This window comes from Entelurus aequoreus, unplaced genomic scaffold (assembly GCF_033978785.1).
Source record: "Entelurus aequoreus isolate RoL-2023_Sb unplaced genomic scaffold, RoL_Eaeq_v1.1 HiC_scaffold_36, whole genome shotgun sequence".
NCBI lineage: Eukaryota > Metazoa > Chordata > Actinopteri > Syngnathiformes > Syngnathidae > Entelurus > Entelurus aequoreus.
The window spans coordinates 354,044-368,479 of NW_026907968.1; the positions used below are offsets into that span (position 1 = coordinate 354,044).

The following is a 14,436-nucleotide window of genomic DNA, read 5'->3' on the forward strand; positions in this document are numbered from 1 at the left end:
TTTGGATGTGATTAAAAGCACAATAGAAATGCAAATGAGAGTAAAGAAATCAAGAAATGTTTAATAAAAGAGTCAGGTCACACCCTGCGATGACAACGCAATCAAGCACTTTGTGTCTTCTTTTTATTCCTATAAAACAGGACACACCACATCGAACACTGGGACCAGGCTACTCAGTGCGAGGCCTGTAACAGAATTCTGGAGGCACCGCTGGGATCGGCATCCGACAAAAGAAGATGCTGATCTCCTAATCTACGAATCCAAGGCAGACGTGACGGCAGAAGCAAGTTGAAGCAGCGTGGCGACTGAGGCAGCAACAGGACCAACGCGTGTGAGAGGGACCTTCGCTGGAGGAGTGCAGCACCGCTTGCCCGAGACAACAAAGCTACAGTCTGTCGTTGAGTAACACAATCAACATGGGAGAACGTGTACGTAAAGAGCTGACGTGGGAGGTAAAGAAAATACTCCACGAGTTGACAGCACAAGAACTTTTTGAAATTATTGAGGACATCACACCGGTATCAGATGTTGATTCTTCTGGGGTAATTAAGGGTGATGAAGAGAGTTGTTTTGACTATAAATGTACTTACTTAAATTGTAGGACACTACTAGAGTCAGAAGATGAAGGTATTGCATGCTTACTATCTCTAAGAGATACGATTAATGACATCAGAGCCAGTCGTTTCGCCGAAGTCCGTCACGCTAAGCAAACATAGTGTGTTGTCATTAACCCACCACCCTTACAATTGACAACTATACAACAGGGACAGAGGGATAACAGTGATGACACATTGCCACATTTTTCCGCTGATCCACAAGCACTCGAGTACCAAATATTAATGGCCAATTATGAGTCGTTGGGGAGAAAGATATCTGAATATGAAACACAGAAGACACGCACGTATAACGCAACACATACGTACGACTCCACAAACATGCCTACTTTGACTGATACACGGCAAGCCCATACCGCCATGCACACACCCACCTCACCTGGTACCCAAACACTACATCAAGCCGCTTCTCAAGCTCGCCCTATTAGTATGGTTCCTTTACGAGATATACCCTTACTTCAGCGTAGAGAATTTAAAGTTCACGGGAGTCAGGTGGGGGACAGTGTGTCAGATATTAGCTACCATGGACTTTGTAAACAGATAGATGAGGGGCTCAAAGCAAGTCACTCTGAAGGTGAAATCATCCAGGGCATCCTCCGTATTGTCAGACCTGGACAGTTTAAAGATATGCTAGTCAACAAGGATGATTTAACACTCTGTGAACTCAGAAGCTTTTTGCGCTCCCACTTAAGTGGAAAAAGTGGAAGTGAGTTGTTCCAGGAGTTAATGAGCACCCGGCAGCTTGAGAGTGAAAGTCCCCAACAGTTCCTGTACAGGATGATTGGACTAAAACAGAAAGTGCTGTTTGCATCTAGACAAGGTAATATGGACATTGAGTATGAACCTCGTACAGTGCAGAATGTGTTTTTGCACACTATTCTCCAGGGCCTCCTACCCAAATTTAGTGACATTCGCACCGAACTTAAACCACTGTTGTCCAACTATGCTGTGTCAGATGAAGCACTAATTCGGCATGTGAGCCAGGTGTGCGGTGAAGAGAGTGAGAGGCAGCGAAGACTTGCTCATGGATCTCGTCATAAGGTAACACACGCTCACAGTGCCCAACTTGAGACTGATAAGGACATAGAAAAAACATTACAGCATAAGACAAAGAATAAAAGCAATGTGATAGAGGAACTTAATGCCAAAGTTGATGCCCTGACAAAACTGGTTGAGTCTCTCACAGCTAAACAAATGTTAGAACAACCCTGTAGATGCACAAATGCCAGACCAAGGCCCAGGCAAACAGCAAAACAATATAGCTGCCCCAAGTGTGCTGAAGAAGGCACAAGCCCATGTCACCATTGTTTTCTATGTGGGGAGGTCGGGCACAGAGCTGTTGGCTGTCTCAAGAGGCCTCGTGTCCAGAGTACTAACCAACCCCCTGCTGATGTCCACACCATAATGAACAACAGCCCCTGGAGCCCTACAGAGCTGAAGCCACCAGGGGAGAGACCAGCACATGTAAGATTAAAGATTAAAGTACCAATGATTGTCACACACACACTAGATGTGGTGAAATTTGTCCTCTGCATTTGTCCCATCCCCTTGGGGAGCAGTGGGCAGCAGTGGTGCCGCGCCCGGGAATCATTTTGGTGATTTAACCCCCAACTCCAACCCTTTGTTGCTGAGTGCCAAGCAGAAACATTGGAATGTCCTCTCTTCAGTCCAAAGACACTGAGGTGCGTGAACAAGTAGCCCAGTTAGTAGGGAAGAAATGCAGGGTCAAGTGCAACATTAACAATTTTACAGTTGAGTGTTTGCTGGACACAGGTGCTCAAGTGAGTCTTCTTGATCGTAAGTGGGTAGAAACTTACCTTCCCGACCATAAACCACGCCCATTAGCAGATCTAATAGGGCGTAAACCTCTAAGTGTGCTCGCAGTGAATGGGGAGCCCTTGCCGTATGACGGTTGGGTGGGAGTGAATGTGAGTCTCCCTGATAATAGCGACCCAAACCTATCAATACAGGTACCCTTCTTAGTAAGTAGTGTGCCCATGGACCGCCCCCTTATTGGTTTTAACGTAATTGAATGCTTGATAAAGGGACCGAAGGGTGAGTCTGACTTCATATCAGCCCTTGTGACCCTCCTACGTGGAGCCTTAAGCATTGAGAATGACAAAGCAATAGCACTTGTCAGTCTGATTCAGACACATGCCTCTCATGATAATGATGTCAGACATGGTATGCTTAAAGTGGGATTTCATGATGTTGTTATTCCAGCCGGTGCGGTCAGACAAGTAAAGTGCAGGATTCCACCTATGTTTGACACATCATAAATGATAAATGGGTTGTACTTGTATAGCGCTTTTCTACCTTCAAGGTACTCAAAGCGCTTTGACAGTATTTCCACATTCACCCATTCACACACTGATGGCGGGAGCTGCCATGGAAGGCGCTAACCAGCAGCCATCAGAGGCAAAGGGTGAAGTGTCTTGCCCAAGGACACAACGGACGTGACTAGGAAGGTAGAAGGTGGGGATTGAACCCCAGTAACCAGCAACACTCCGATTGCTGGCACAGCCACTCTACCAACTTCGCCACGCCGTCCCTAACCCCCTAATCAAACCCCCTTGTGCTCTTTGAACCCAATGAAAATAACCCACAGTTACAGCGGCTTGATGTCGGTGACAGTCTCTTGGAGATTAACCAAGCAAAAGTACCCTGCTTGAGTATCCCCATAGGCAACCACAACAAGCATGAGGTCACATTATCCTGTAAAACAATATTAGGCAGCATTGAGCCTGTTGTTAAGATAGTATCAACTGACGAACCACAGCTGACTGAAACAAAAGTTCCTTTTGAGTCCCCAAATGCTGAGTCTCAAAACACCAAACAGGATACAATATCTTGTGTGGTGGAGCCATGGGACCCACCTGTTAACATTGACCACCGACAGAGGAACAACAGGAAATAGCCAAACAACTCTTGCGAGAGGAGGCAGGAGCATTTGCTCGAGATGACAATGACATGGGGTGTATCAAAAGTTTAGAAATGTCGATTGCACTTAAAGACAATACCCCTGTTCAAAAATCTTATGCATCCATTCCGAAACCCTTGTACAAGGAGGTCAAGGAGTATATTGAGGATCTCCTTGCTAAAGGATGGATTGTTGAGTCTAAATCCCCCTACTCCGCACCAGTCATTTGCGTGCGTAAAAAGGATGGGACACTTAGACTATGTATTGACTATCGTCTTCTGAACCAGTTCACAGTCCCTGACCGCCATCCCCTTCCCAGGATCCAAGATCTCACAGACACCCTGGGGGGATATACTTGGTTCTCCATCTTAGATCAGGGAAAGGCATACCATCAAGGGTTTATTGCAGAAGGTTCACGTCATCTGACCGCCTTTATCACCCCATGGGGTCTATTTGAGTGGGTACGCATACCATTCGGCCTGACAAATGCGCCAGCTGCATTTCAGCGCAGTATGGAGGAAATGCTTGCACCCCTGAGGGATGAGTGTTGCATCCCGTACCTAGATGACATATTGTGTTTTGCCAAGACCTTTGAAGATCACATTGAAGTGCTCAGGAAAGTTTTGAGAGCCCTGCAGAAGCATGGAGTGAAACTCGGGCCCACAAAATGTGACCTTTTTAAAAAAGAAGTGCGGTACGTCGGTCGCTTGGTGTCAGCCGAAGGCGTGCGCATTGACCCCAAAGACTTGGAAGCTGTGTATGCCTTGAAGAATGACTACAATCGGAGATGTGAGAAGGATTGTAGGCTTTTTGAGCTACTACAGGTCCTATATACAGGATTTCTCCAGAATGGCAAGCCCCATTTATGAACTCCTCCAACCAGGGAGAAGTTTGAGACAACCATTGCTGGATAGGCCAGGGGCTCGAAGAGGAAAAGGTGCTCAATTGCCATCCAAAACCCCAATTGAATGGACCAGGACGCATCAAGAAGCCTTATGCAAGCTGATTGACCAGTCGGTAGAGCCACCTGTGCTGGCATATCCAGATTTTGAACTGCCTTACATAGTCCACACAGACGCTTCTGACAAGGGACTTGGAGCGGTTCTTTATCAGAGACAGAATGGAACGCTCAGAGTGGTTGCGTATGGCTCAAGGACTCTCACACCAGCTGAGAAAAACTACAGACTACACTCAGGCAAGTTAGAATTCCTCGCCCTCAAATGGTCAGTCTGCGAAAAGTTTAGGGATTATTTGTATTATGCCCCACACTTTACCATCTACACTGATAATAACCCTTTATCTTATGTCATGAGCACTGCTAAATTAAATGCAGTTGGCCACAAGTGGGTGGGTGAACTGTCAGATTTTAGATTTGATATACGGTACAGACCAGGCAAAATAAATGTTGATGCTGATACACTCTCACGTTGCCCCCTTGATATCAACAAATATGTCAATGAGTGTACCCAGGAATTGACCAGGGAAGTTGTCACCACGACATGGTGAGGGTGCAGAGCAGGCGAAAGAGGAGATGTAGCCTGGATAGCTGCTTTGGCTCTGGCCCAAGGTGACCAGCTTGAACCCAAGACCAAAGAAACATTGACACCATTTAGTCTCACTGAACTCCAACAGGCCCAGCAAAGGGACCCAGTGATTGGAAATATCCTACGATTGAAAGAGTCAAATACAACACTGACTGACAGCATGAAGCAGAGTCAGCAAGGGTTAAGCAGAAAAGTAATGCATGAGTGGACAAGGCTGCACATCGAAGATGGAATCCTCTATCGTAGAGTCGCAGAGCGACGTCAACTAGTTTTACCTGCTAGCCTCAAAGCATTGGTTCTCAAGCACTTACATGACGACATGGGTCACGTAGGCACTGAAAGAGTCCTTAGTTTAGCAAGGCAGAGGTTCTATTGGCCTTACATGAGGCGGGAGATTGAGACATATGTTACCAGACAATGCCAGTGCATAAAACAAAAAAAACCTGCGACACACGTACGAGCCCCAATGAGTAGCATAACAACCAACTCTCCACTGGAGCTTGTTTCAATTGACTATTTGCATTTAGAACAGAGTAGAGGAGGCTACCAATATATCCTAGTGGTAGTTGATCACTTTACCAGATTTGCACAATGCTATGCGACCCGTAATAAGTCAGGGAAAACTGCGGCGGAGAAAATCTTTAATGATTATATTATATTATATATATATATATATTAGATTTGGCTATCCCTTGAAACTGCACCATGACCGAGGGTGCGAATTTGAAAATAATTTATTCCGAACACTACAGCAACTGAGCGGAGTGGGACATTCCCGGACGACCCCATACCACCCTCAGGGTAATCCGGCCGAGCGCTTTAACCGCACAGTGCTGCAAATGTTGCGAACCTTGAGTGAGAAGAAGAAGTAAAAGTGGAAAGATTACATACCCCAGATTGTCAGTGCATACAACAGCACACGTCATGAAGCAACTGGTTACTCACCTTTCTTCTTGCTTTTCGGGCGTCATCCACAATTGCCGATAGACCTGCTCCTCAGGATGACTCACCAGGAGGAACCGCAGACAACCAAAAGGTATGCCGAGAAATGGGCAGAACGCATGACCGAAGCTTACAGGATAGCTTCAGAAAACAGCAAAAAGTCAAGTGCCCGCGGTAAGAAGTATTATGACAAGCATGCGAAAGGAGTAGTGTTGCAACCGGGAGATCGAGTGCTGGTACGCAACCTAAGTGAAAGAGGTGGCCCTGGACAGTTAAGGTCCTATTGGGAAAACAGCACTTATGTTGTGAAAGACCAGGTTGGTGACAATCCCGTGTACAGGGTAGTTTCGGAAAAAGATGGCAGCAAGTCACGCGTTTTGCATCGTAATTTATTGCATCTTTTTAGTGACCTACCTGTCAACCTACCAGTAGAGGAAGAGAGAGGAAAGAAGGTAACAGAAAGGAGACCAAGAACAACTCACATAAATATTCCACCTGATTCAAACAGTGACACATGCTCTGATGATGATGGCAGTTCTAGCTATTATGAGCTAAGATATAACGTTGGTACGGGAGACAGACCAGACGTGGAACCCTCCTTGGTCCCCAAAATTCAATCAGGCCCTCTGGAGTTCAGCCAAATCGCCAACCAAGGACCAACTTTGAGGAAAAGGGACTCAGCAAATAGGAGACATGCACCCATGAATGGGAAAGAAGGACCAGGAAAGAGGGATCATTTACGGGACAATGATGAACATATTTTGGAGAACATCAGTGATGGGGATATAGAGGGATATGAGGGAACTAAAAGATCTGAACCCAGAAACCTACCTGTCATGGAAGAGGGATGTGAACGAGAGCAGTCTTTTTCGCAAGACGAACAATCGCAACTGAGCCCCACCCCTGACACTGAGGGACAACTCTCAAGAAGGTCCACTAGAAATAGGCAACCGCCATCTCGATTTACTTATGATACCCTTGGTCAGCCTTCTTTTAATGTGCCTTCAGTAGTTAACAGTGCAGAGGTATATGCAGGCCCTTCAATGGTAGCTTGGAGTATTCTAGGACACCCACTGCTTCCCTATCCAGTGACATCCCAATTTTTCAACCCGTCATTCTGTTCGCCAAACGTGTACACCATACAAACATCTCCGCACATGCCAATGTATGTCTCATAAGGCACCTACATAGATGTACAGAGTTTGTGATAGTTGTATTTTGAAGTTGTGAAATGTCGGGAGCCATTCGTTTTTTTGTTGGGGTGTGTGTGACACTTACAATTAGTAGTCACAATTGTTTTGTAAAATGAATGTGTAAATAGAGTATCCTAATTTAGTTCGAGGTATTTTCATATCTAAAGTCACAGCTAAAGTGTATGTTTCCAAGCTGAATGCCACAAGACATGTTATTCCGCCACGCCAGCAGAGGGAGCACTCGTATAGGAAAGGAGGAAAATGAGAGGTGATTGTTAGTGCTTCCGTGTCTCAGTCAGGTCACACCCTGCGATGACAACGCAATCAAGCACTTTGTGTCTTCTTTTTATTCCTATAAAACAGGTCGGTAAAGTGTGATCATATTAACACATTTGTCTCCAAGCAATTATAAGCGTTTCTGAATATAGAAATATCGAAGTATATTGTTTAAAAGTGTGTATTTGTGATGAAATTTGTAACGTTCAATAAGCAATGTCTCCCTTTGTGTGCGAGCGCGTGGTTGGGCGGGAATGGCGGCGGCAGTGGATTTGTTGAAGTTAAACTGTGATTGTTAAGAAGTTTTTATAGGTATAGTCAGGTAACAATGTGTGTAATTGTAATTGATTTATAATGACAGTGACAATATAGAAAAAAGCGTTCAAGAAAGCAGCAATATTAAAAAAGAAGCAATGTCAGGATACAGTACAAACATGTAAGATGAAGAGGTTTATTAAAGCAACAGTACCGTTACGTGATGCTTATACACAGGAAATATAGTGTTTGGGTATGTAACGATCAATCCTCCATGTTTTTGTGTATTTGTTTTATCATTTCAGAAGTAAAGATGTAATTGTTTAACGATGTGAATGAACAAATGTAGAACTGAAATTACATGATTGAAACTATTTGGATGTGATTAAAAGCACAATAGAAATGCAAATGAGAGTAAAGAAATCAAGAAATGTTTAATAAAAGAGTCAAGTCACACCCTGCGATGACAACGCAATCTAGCACTTTGTGTCTTCTTTTTATTCCTATAAAACAGGACACACCACATCGAACACTGGGACCAGGCTACTCAATGGTTTCGCGCAGGGCATCGTCAAAGTTGTTAGTGAGGTTATCAATAGAGCCGATATAATTTGGGAATGGTGCCATTAACGAAGGCAGTAGGTCAGCAAGAGTCATCGCTGTGGCAGCAATAATGTTGTGGCTGCTATCCATCCATCTTCAACCGCTTATCCGGAATCGGGTCGCGGGGACAGCAGCTCCAGCAAAGACCCCCAGACTTCCCTCTCCAGAGCAACATTTGCGACTTCCTCCTGGGGAATTCCGAAGCGTTCCCAGGCCAGAGAGGAGATGTAATCCCCCCATCTGGTCCTTGGCCTGCCGCGGGGCCTCCTCCCAGTGGGACGTGCAACGAGGACCTCCCTAGGGAGACGCTCGTGAGGCATCCGCACGAGATGCCCGAACCACCTAAGCTGGCTCCTTTCCAAGCGAAGGAGCAGCGGCTCTACTCCGAGTCTCTCTCGGGTGACTGCACTTCTCACCCTATCTCTAAGGGAGATGCCAGCCACCCTTCTGAGGAAACTCATTTCGGCCGCTTGTAGCCGCGATCCTATTCTTTCGGTCATTACCCACACTTCATGACCATAGGTGAGAGTAGGAATGTAGATAGCTCGGTAGACCGAGAGCTTTGCCTTCTGGCTCAGCTCCCGTTTCGTCACAACAGTGCGGCAGAGAGACTGTTGTGGCTGCTATAGCAGTTATTATTATTATTAGCTTGTTGACAATGAGTCAGAACTTCAAATGTTATAAGGTAATGATCGGACATTACTTTAGTATACGGGAGTATCATAACTTTGGAGGTGGTGACACCCCTGACAAGCACTAGATCTATCGTATTACCGTTGTGATGCGTGGGTTCATTTATTATTTGTGTAAGACCACAGCTATCAATTATGGTCTGGAGCGCCACGCACTGAGGGTCCGATGGGGTATTTATATGGATATTAAAGTCCCCCATTATGATTATATTGTCGGCGTGCGTCACTAGATCAGCAACAAACTCTGAGAATTCACTGATAAAGTCTGAATAGGGCCCAGGGGGGGCGGTAGACAACAGCCAGGTCGAGAGGCAGCGGTGTGACAGACCTCACAGTAAGCACCTCAAACAATTTATATTTATCATTTAGGTTAGGGGTAAGGTTAAAGTTTTCATTGTATAATAGTGCGACCCCCCGCCCCTTTTAAGAGGACGGGCAATATGTGCATTCGTATAGTTAGGAGGAGATGCCTCATTTAGCGCAAAAAAAATCGTCTGGTTTGAGCCAGGTTTCGCTAAGACCAATGACGTTAAGATTGGTGTCTCTAATGACCTCATTAACTAATAACGTTTTGGGAGACAATGATCTTATGTTTAAAAAGCCCATATTATAGGCATTGGGCTGTTTTGACGAGTTTTTGTTGAAATTATCCGTAGTAGCAATATTGTAGTAGAATTTCTGACCTTTGACCTATATTGCATGTCTAATGGGAATGTACACTCATTTGATTTCTCTCCTATTCTGTGCCAGTGGGACAAAAGTGAATGTTAAGTCGTGCCAACCTGTCTACAGAATGTGTTGACTGTCTAAAGGATTCGAGTTGTTATGGAACAGATAGGGATAACAGCAAGACATTGACGCACTCGATAAGGAACAATGACGCACAAAAGACATATAAAAAATGGCAGAAGACCGGAACTCGACAGTGATTTTGGCTTGTGTGTGTCTTGTTTGCTCCGGAGTAACATGTGGTCTGTCTGCACGGCCAACTTAATTCAACCTGCACTTCTGATAATGGGCAAATAAATTTGTTGTACTAAACTACTTTTGTTGCCTGTTTAAGCTTCGGACAATCCACTACACAAATTGGCGTCACGAACAGGATGGTTTAGAAGCTACAGGTCGACAGCCGCTCCCGCTCTCTCAGTCAGGCAGACAGTGTGCTGCACGCGCGCATAACAAGGTAAGCGTTTTGCTTAAAGTGTAAACATTTTCTGCCTGGAGAGAGCCGGATCGATAAGACTAATTGCTGAATCTATTTTTGATAAAAGATAGGTTTAGTCAGGTTCTCCAAAAACAACCTGGAATGGGGTAAATTATGGTTGTATTGAGTTGTTTTATATGTGATAATTTGTCTGTGTGTTTGTTGAAAACTTGTGATTTCTTGTTTTTAACATAAGGGGATTGTTGATAGAATTTTGGTGGTTTGGAGTGTAGAAGCATAGACGATGTGAGACGAAAAATTTCTTTTAACCTCTTCATCCTCTGTCGTTGGCAGAGGATGCTTTTTTCTGCAAGTACATTAGGTTAGCCGGAGTTGGACACAGCGAAATTTAAGGCAAGGTTGGCTAAACTGGTGTGACATTTGACCCACACAAATTTATGACGTCTATGAAGGTCCTACATATCTGTCTATGTGGAAGCTGCAGCCGGGTAAAAAGCCTGATATAAGGTGATCGTTCAGTGACTCCGGTAAAGGAGATCAACTGAGCCAAGTTGTCACGAATTTGGAAATTTGCTGCAGTATAGATGGATAGAGTTAAGGGCTCCATATGGTAGAGCCTTGGTGAAACTATATGGACTGACCAGACACGATGTACTGTAGGATTGGGGGGTGATTCCTGGTGATTCTACAGCGCCTTAGGCTGGTTATCCGTGTTGGTCAGGAAGGAAAAGCAGGGTTTTCTCCGCTAAACGGGTTAATCGCCGTTATATGAGTAAGAATGACCTGTGTGTGTTTGTTAATGAGACGGCCGATTCCACAAAAGCACGCATGCATTAGTTGTTTATATTGGTCCGGACCAGGGGGGCGTGGGTTGTGGGTTGTGGGATAAAAATGTGTGTTTTTTAAATTTATATATATATATCTGCATAATTTAATAACTTTTGTGTAGCACATGGTTTCTTATCTGGTTTAATTCCCCCCTTCCTTTTCCTCCCCCCCTCTCGCAACCTCCCTTCACGCTTTTTCTCACAGCCCCGCTATCTGTAAAAGTTTGGAAATTGTCTAAAATGTGTGTGCGTGTGAGAAAGTAGACAAAGTTTATGTACAGAAAACATATGAGTGTATGATCTATCCATTTAATTATCTTATTCCGCTCTCGGAGGTTGGATCGCGGGGGCAGCAGCCTAAGCAGGTAAGTCCAGAATACCCTCCTTAAACTTGACTATTTGTCCATCTAAGAGTGAATGATAAATGTTGTTCTTATTATTAAGGTTCTGATATGATACAGCTGTGCTTCTGGATGAGAAAAATAGTTGTCTATTGCATTTACTTTTAACTGTGCTGGTAAATTCTCTGTGTGAGTGACTGTGTGACGCATATAAAGAAAAAAAAAAAAAAGAAAAAAAGGAGTCTCAGCTGGGAGGCATTTTGAGATAAGAGTGTGTGCGTGTGACGAGGCTGTGTGAGTGACAGCTGCGTGAGGCGTGGGCCGAAGAGGTGTGACAATGTTAGGATAGCATTGAGCTAGGTTAGCATTGTGTTAGGATAGCATTGAGCTAGGATAGCATTGAGCTAGGTTAGCATTGTTAGCATAGCATTGAGCTAGGTTAGCATTGTGTTAGCATAGCATTGGGCTAGGTTAGCAAAAGTTTGCTTACTGAGGCATAGTAAGGCTAAGTTAGCATCTAGCTTGGCATTACTAAGTGTGGTTGAACAGTTATTCTCGGTCTGTAGAGTGTGCTAGTAGTAGGTGCTTGCTAAGTCCAGTAAAATAATAGATATATGGAAAATTACACGTTTAAATATCAATAAATAAATACGGATTGTGGGACATTGAAACATTGTTTAATTCATCATTCATTTATATGTTTAGTATACTTTTTTGGTACAGCATTGATGCTCTGCTGATCCATACAGTTCCTGGGTGGAAGTTGAGACAAAACACACACGCACGAACATCATAGATTAGGACACATTGTAACTTTGAATTAATAGTTATACAACAAATAAATTAATAATATTGAATTTAAATTTGATAAAGATAAATTGATTATACATTGACATTTTAATTTTTCTTAGGAATAAACACACAATAAAATAAAAGTTAAATTTATATTCTAAAACATCTAGGGGTATCTGTGCAGGCTGTGAAACATAGAGTCTGAAGAAGTACAGATAAGAGCCACTCAGCGCCATTGTCAAAACAAAACGTAGAGAAGCGTTAAACAAATTCTAATCAGAAGGAAGACAGACCAAAATATGAGAACTTAAGTAAACAGACAGCAAGTAAACCAGAAATAATAATGTAAATAAATAACAGAGAAAGCAAATTTCTATGTGACATTGGTGCATGTAGAATTACAAATAGAGAATAAAACTAAATGGAAATAACTGTCTGCAAGATGAGCATGACGTCATGAATTGTGCTCGGGTTAGTAATAGATAGATAGATAGACAGATAACACGTTATTGATTCCTTCAGGAGAGTTCCCTCAGGAAGAAGAAGTAAAAAGTAAACAGTAACTAATAAGGGTATAAATGGAAACAGAATAGAAAAATATTACGAGGAGAATAAAAATATAACAGTAAAATAAGAGAAACTAGGCATTAACGACCATGATATAAAAAAGTATTGCACTGTTATTGTTTTGCATTCCCTGTCATCCTAGCCCCCCCCCCCAAAGAGGAGTTGTACAGTGTAATGATGTATGAGACAAAGGATTTTTTATAGGCTAAACCAGTAGTTGTCAAAGGAGGGTATGGTGTTTCCGCCTGGACAAAAAAGGGGGGTACTTGAAGGTATGCCAAGGGGTACCTGAGATTTTAAATATTTTAAAATAGCGACAATTCAAAATCCTTTATAAATATAATTATAGAAGAATAATTCTTCAACAAAATAAATATTTAGAATTAAGTTCACGAGCCCAGATGGATCTCTATTGCAATATCCAAAGAAGGTTGATGATTGATTATATGTAAAGAAATCTTTATTATAATTTAATCATTTGTTTAATTTTTAAAACGTTTTAGTTATTCTTATATTTTTTGCCCAAATAAGTCAAGTAAGACCACAACAAATGAGCAATATGGTGCACTGTTATACAATCTAATAAATCAGAAAATGATGACATTATGCTGTATTTTATTTCTTTATTTTACTGGAAAAAAGGTTGAAAACCACTGCCCTAAATCATATCTAAAGCTAAAATTATTTTATAAGACTGATTATTTTGGATTATTGTGTTTGTATTGTGAGAGAAGGAGAGAAAGTGAGAGAGAGAGGAAGAGAGAGCAGGTGAAAAAACAGATTGAGGGTGAAGAGGATGGTTTGAGAAAATATGGGAAAAGGATGTTTATAACCTTACGTTATGTGAATGGTTTCTAGGAGAACAGAAAATAGAAACATTGTGTGAAGTGTAAGGAAGAGATGGATACAGGATGTTGTTTGTAAAGGAAAACGAAAGTGAAGAAAAGATGAGAAAGTGACAAATGAAGGTATTCGTAAATGGTATGCTGTTGATTGTGGTTAGCTGCAAGTTTGTTTAATTGTTTGTTTGTTTAGTTGTTTAAGTGAAATTGGAAGAAATCAATAGGAATAATTACATGCAAAATGGAATAAAACTATGAGTGCGATAGATAATGAATGAATAAATGAAATAAGTTTATTTTGGTCATATAATCAACCATCAACCAATTTGTGTGAGCAGTTTAACAGTAAATTAGACATATTAACAATCATACACATTTACACACAGAAAAGAAAAGAAAAAAGAATGACCGAAAAAAGAATAGGCGGAAGCCAAAGCTTATATTGGCCTATGATATACAATTACTGAACATTAAATTACCTGGAACATCAACGTTAAAAGATGAAAGTAATTGTTACTATATTTTATAATGTTCAAAAAACTTTACCTTTCAAGGGTCTCCAAAACCATAACAAAAAACTACATGTGTTCAGCTCATCACTGAGGATGGTACATTATTTAACTCCTAAAACTGAAATACATTTGTGTTTTTATTTTATTTTACTTGACCTATTTCAAAAATCAATATCCCCCGTAAATGATAGTTTTCTCCTCATAATGTAAATAAGCTAAGAATACAAACTGGAAGGCTGTTGTTCTTTACTCGGAAACATAATGGCCATTGTTTTAAAATTAAATTATCTGAACATTTAACACATTATGACTTAAAAAATGGATTGATATGATCATAATAATAATGCTTTG

The 14,436-nt window shown here is 42.2% G+C and overlaps 1 protein-coding gene across 1 annotated transcript; it reads left to right on the forward strand.

The window, feature by feature from the left end:
* Positions 1 to 84: 84 nt before the first annotated feature.
* On the forward strand, positions 85 to 3,650 carry LOC133645306 (uncharacterized). Its single transcript, XM_062040191.1, has 2 exons — positions 85 to 2,078; positions 2,174 to 3,650. Exons 1-2 carry the CDS (start codon positions 840 to 842, stop codon positions 2,216 to 2,218), a joined length of 1,284 nt encoding a protein of 427 aa, XP_061896175.1. The 5' UTR covers positions 85 to 839; the 3' UTR covers positions 2,219 to 3,650.
* Positions 3,651 to 14,436: the final 10,786 nt, after the last annotated feature.